Consider the following 5,465-nt stretch of genomic DNA (forward strand, 5'->3'; position numbering starts at 1 on the left):
AAAAGGGGGGTTCGTGTCTGGAAGTGAGATGGGATCATCCATGGCGGATGGGATCATCTGCCAACTACAGAGGAACTCCGGAAAGTGGGGCGACGTGGTGGAAGAAATAGTGAGAATAGAGAAAAGGGTGTTTCCCAAACACGAGTCCCTCTCCAAATCATTCGAGCAGGAGCTCAGAAAGAACAACTGTGGCCTGCTTTACACGGAAATTGGAGGTGATGTTGCTGGATATGTCATGTATTCTTGGCCCTCTTCGGTCTGTGCTTCCATCACGAAACTCGCAGGTTCGAATTCGTTTTATTTTTCGTGCTTAAGTTTGATTTTATGATTAGAATGTGTGGTGTTTGAAGTTTTGCTCTAACATGCTTGTATGTGGTTAACTACTTTTACACTGAACGATATATGATTTCAGAATTATATACGATTTTTTTCTGCATATTTGATGGATATTATGAATTTAGAAATATATCTGGAGCTAGTTGTCAATCGTGGTTAGCGCTTATAGCGCAAAGGTTGCCTGTAGCTATATCGCATAACAAACCGCGTAGTAAAAGCTATTTGAAAGTAAAGCGTCACAAGCATATAAATTCGACAACCCGATGTCTGGCGGTCTACAGCGCAATGTGTTGGGACATCGTATTCTCGCACCCAAGACGCAGCGGAAGTTTAAAAATTTTGTTCTTGGACGTCGTGTGTTCAAATCATTCATAGGGTGTTTAGAATTTATACCTTTGCGTTCTTAACGCTTGGACTCCAAACTATTCCGATTTTTATGCGGAGATAGTCCTTCTTGTAAATCCCTACGAACGGCTCTTCTCCTTGGATCGTCTAATTGAGTCCACGATCAGAAACTATGTTCCTCGCTTGGATTGCACTAGAAATCACAAACGATTTGTGCGTTGAGACTGTAATCTCCGAATTTCTAAAATCCGGATACGAAGCGGCGTCGCGGTAGAAGATAAAAAGTGGCCAAAATTTTCACCAAAATTTTCTTTCTTGGCCGAGAGTTCCATGATCCATCATCATGAATTTTAATAATTGATTCTTAATCAATCATTAACCAAGATAATTAAGTCATTAATCAAAAATAAATCACAAGACTCAATTTGATTTTTGACTCAATATGGCCGAGAGTCTTTTATCAAGGGAGGAGAATTTTGTTTGCTTTGTGTGCAAAAATTCATCATCAAACATGAGCCCTAATTTTGTATTTATAGAGTAAGACTCCTAATCTAATTAGGAGTCCCTCTCCCACAAGGACTCTATTAATTTCATTATATTTAAACTCTCATATAATTAATATATAATGTATTTATTAACCTTTAATAATACATGATATAATAATATTATATACACATATTTTATATCACCATATAAAATATATACATGTATATTAATTAAATTAAATAACCATTATTTAATTAAAAATTAACTCATTGGTTAATTTAATTCTAGACTCCTCTAGAACATATATGAGAATTTGTGCATGTTAGTAGTCACCACTACTAGCACAATCATTTAATTAGTAAATTCTCAATTCACTAAATAAATGATTTCGAACTCATTATAACCCCGATCGACGATTCGAGAGCGCCGATGTGTCAAGGATACAAATCTTGTTCATATAATGAAAATCGAAAATTTCGAATATCAAAATTTTCATTTGCCAAATTTAGAACTTACCATATATGGCAGTTCCCATATTTGGCAGCTGCCAATTTTAGTGAACTCCTTCACAAAACAGGCAGTTTCACTCTCCTTCCTTATTTAGCAATAATGCTAACTTCCACTTCTTCCATCCTATGGAATCAGCTCATAAACTCTTTTATTAGCTTCATGTTTGATCTCCATCAAACTATAGTCGCCAAATTCCAACTCCTTGAAATTTGACTATCTCAACGGGAACACAGAATCCGATACTTGTGTGACCCTCAATGGTTCAGGGATACAGCTAGCCGTGGGTTCACATCTCCATGTGATTCAGAATAACATTTATTCTTATTCGGGCTTACCCTAGTTAGCCCCATTCTTTTCATCAACACCTTGATCAAGAATGTCAGAACTCATTTCTGATTGCACCCATCGGATCATGGTAAGAGCGTCTAGTAGCATCGCCCCATGATCCCCTAGGTATCACTGATAGTGCCTGCAAGAACCTTTAGTCATGGTTAGCGTACAGTACGGTCCCTTCAACACATATATCCCGATCGAATCTGCAACCATTGGTACATCGAGAGTTGCATATGAATTCGATAACGATGTGATTTATCTTAGAGTATTAATAGTGGCATGGTATGTGCAACTAGGAAAACACCTTTCCCTAAAGCACATTTCTTGCTCTGGCCAGAGACTTCTTGCACTATTAACTCATCAGATCACATAGGATATCTTCCCCCGTAGGCGAACGGTGAATCCCCGACTACAATGCATTTGCTCCTACGTATTTCGAAACTACACCCAACCTCGCCACCTGATGACCCTCGATGGAGTCGGTAAACGGATCAAAGTGCATGCTAGTACGTATAGCCTCTACATTGTCTCGGGTCAAAGGACTAATGGTGTACAACCATAAGTTCGGACTATTCCACTCGATAAGTGAGAACCACTTGGACAGTCCGAGGGAGGGTTGTTCAGTGCATCATCATATGATCACCCATCTGTGTGAATGGACATCTCCATGCCCTTACCAATGAAATATGGTGTTTACTCCACAGATGCTAGTCTCGAGCTCGAGCGACCTTTATCCTTGTTTTAGGCGGCTGAATCGACTAGGAACCTGTTTAGAATATACGGTACGCTTCCTAATGAGTTTCATGATCTTACGTTGGGACGCAGATCTCATGGTACCTATTGTATATTCAAGGACTTTATCTATGCAGCTTGCATGGGTATACAGATAAAGTATAATGCCATAATCGAATAAAATCGTAAAATAATATTAAAATAAAGATTGTTTTACATTAGAGTCAATAAAGCCCAAGCCATAAGTGGCTTGCCGGGCACTTACTCTAACACAATGCCCGGTGAGAGAAGCGGTTGAGAATTGTAGGGTTTACGTAAGGCTTGAAGAAGAGAAGATTGAGTTAGAAGACGATACACAGCAGCGCTGATTTCATAGGCCTTAAAATTGTGCAAAATAGACCTAAAAATTGTGCGTTATTTTTTAAAAAAATGTCCTATGCTTCTCTTTCCTATAGCGCTGTTATCGTCTCAATGCTATTTTGTTAACAGCGACGATAGCACTCGCTATGTGGAAGTGTTGTGCACGTAGCGCCCTGTAGCCACGGGGCTTCACATCGCGTCGCTATGCGCTACAACGAGCGCTACACTTGCTTAGCGCTCTTGCTATTGGCAGCTATGATCTGGAGAATGATGCAAATAACATTGATAAATCATAGACAATTACAAGGAGTAGAGTCCATCATGCCCGAATTACAAGCCAGATACATCGTGTGGATTTCCATAATTTCCTGAGTGGCAGATCGGCTATTGTTTTCTGCTGGTCCCTTTTGTCATGTCACTCCAAACCAAAGTGAGCTTTATGATCCTTGTCCGAGTATTCATCGCCTCGTCTAAGTATTCTTTAATATTGCCTGGCTTAAAATGTACATTGAACTCCCGTTCGAGAGTTCTTCCGCTGTCATCTCAGGTGCTGTCTTTATTCAGGATTCGAAGTGCCTTATTTTACAGTTTGAAGGTGCAACGTAAAATATCCATGTAAAAGCCACGAAGTGTTAAAAATTATCCAATAATTGAGGATATTGATCTGGTGAAACTTATTAGTTCTCTCTCTTTTCACAATTCTGTATTCTACTATGTGCTAAGGTTTGTTTTATCTTTGTTCCTAAAGGAACTTACTTTTATAATATGTGTTTGTAAATATAAAATGTAGTGAAAGAGAACTACAGGAAGCAAGGTCATGGGGAAGCATTGCTCAAAGCTGCAATAGACAAATGCAGAACAAGAAACATCCACCGCATAACGCTTCACACAGATCCCTCGAGAATCCCGGCTGTGAGTCTGTACAAGAAATTCGGATTCCTCGTGGATACTCTTGTACGAGGTTACTATTCTTCCGACAGAGATGCCTATAGAATGTACTTGGATTTTGATGCAGATTAGGATACAACCAGGTTACGCATACATGATATATGAGTTCAATTCCATTTGTGGTTTGAAAAAAGTACATTTGATCCGTTTGTCACTTTTCATTTGTTTAATTTTTTGTTTGGCAATTAGCCAGTTAAATTACATATTCAAGAAAATATTTATGTGAACCAATTTGAGTTTCCCATACTTTTACTGTATATATGATATATGATTTATGGTATTCTCATATGATCTGTCTTGATGTCTAACTACCAGGATGGTGATGGATGTATGAAACTCCCATTGATTTTATTTAGTTTGGGGAAGAGTTTGTTATAATTGAGTTCTGAATTCGATATGTCGTCTCAAACTTGGGACCTTGTTGACATATGAACTATTATCGATCGGCGAAACTCCAATATATTTTATTTAGCCATCAAGTGTGTTTGCATGTGAGGAGTCATTGTGATTGAAAAAGATCTGAATTTAGATGGTACTTCTTTTGATCTTCATTCTGGTTTAATCAGTGGATTGAATCTCTGAGTAAAGCAAAATTATATTTCAACTATAAAGTAAGTTCATTTTTAACTGCATATGTATTTTTTAATTAGCCAAACCAAATATGATATTTCTCATAATGGTTAAATTTCGAAATACAATTCATTTATCATCAATAATTTAAATTTCAGTGAGACTAATCAAATTAAATATAGTATTATTTATAATGGTTAAAATGTAAAAATATCAGTTACCTCTTAATTATAAGTTCGAGATATATTGACAAAAATATATATAATACAAGTGGCCATGATATAATTTTGAACCGAACCTGGCCCAGAACCTAACAATAGGCAAGTTAAGGGTTGGGGTTTGTTCGGATTTTTTTAAAAAAATAATACGATGATGGAAAAATTAGAATGATTTATATACTTCTGCTCCAAACAATGTTACAATTCATGCTACATTTTTCTAGATACATGTGTCACATTATGATGATTGCTTTCCCTTATAGCAGGTCTCTTGTGAATCAGTCTCATAAATCTTTATCTGTGACACGGGTCAATCCTACCGATATCCACAATAAAAAGTAATACTCTTAGCATAAAAAGTAATATTTTTCATTGATGACTCAAATAAGAGATTCGTCTTACAAAATACGACCCGTGAGATCGTCTCACACAAGTTTTTGCCTTCCCCATCATAAGCGTTTTATGTTGATCTCATGAAATTTTGTGAGGACAAATTTTTCGTTCCTCCATGAGTAGAGAAAGATTTGTTTCCTTTATGTTGAAAGATAATATCAATCTCAATTATTTATCATATATTTAAATTTTTCGTTTTATTAAATTTCTGATTTAATTGAAAATATTCGACGA

General features: G+C 36.8%; 1 protein-coding gene across 1 annotated transcript; it reads left to right on the forward strand.

Moving 5' to 3' along the window:
* On the forward strand, positions 1–4,338 carry LOC140814092 (uncharacterized). The gene is made up of 2 exons (XM_073172961.1): positions 1–284; positions 3,893–4,338. The coding sequence occupies exons 1-2, from the start codon at positions 29–31 to the stop codon at positions 4,120–4,122; spliced, it is 486 nt and encodes a 161-aa protein (XP_073029062.1). The 5' UTR covers positions 1–28; the 3' UTR covers positions 4,123–4,338.
* Positions 4,339–5,465: the final 1,127 nt, after the last annotated feature.

Source organism: Primulina eburnea, chromosome 15 (genome assembly GCF_022965805.1).
Source record: "Primulina eburnea isolate SZY01 chromosome 15, ASM2296580v1, whole genome shotgun sequence".
NCBI classification, from domain to species: Eukaryota; Viridiplantae; Streptophyta; class Magnoliopsida; order Lamiales; family Gesneriaceae; genus Primulina; species Primulina eburnea.

Bases quoted from the DNA above. Each gene is read 5' to 3' on its own strand.
- LOC140814092 (XM_073172961.1), top strand. From the start codon at position 29: ATGGGATCATCCATGGCGGATGGGATCATCTGCCAACTACAGAGGAAC. The intron at 285-3,892 runs GTTCGAATTCGT...TATAAAATGTAG, and splicing joins TTCCATCACGAAACTCGCAG to TGAAAGAGAACTACAGGAAG.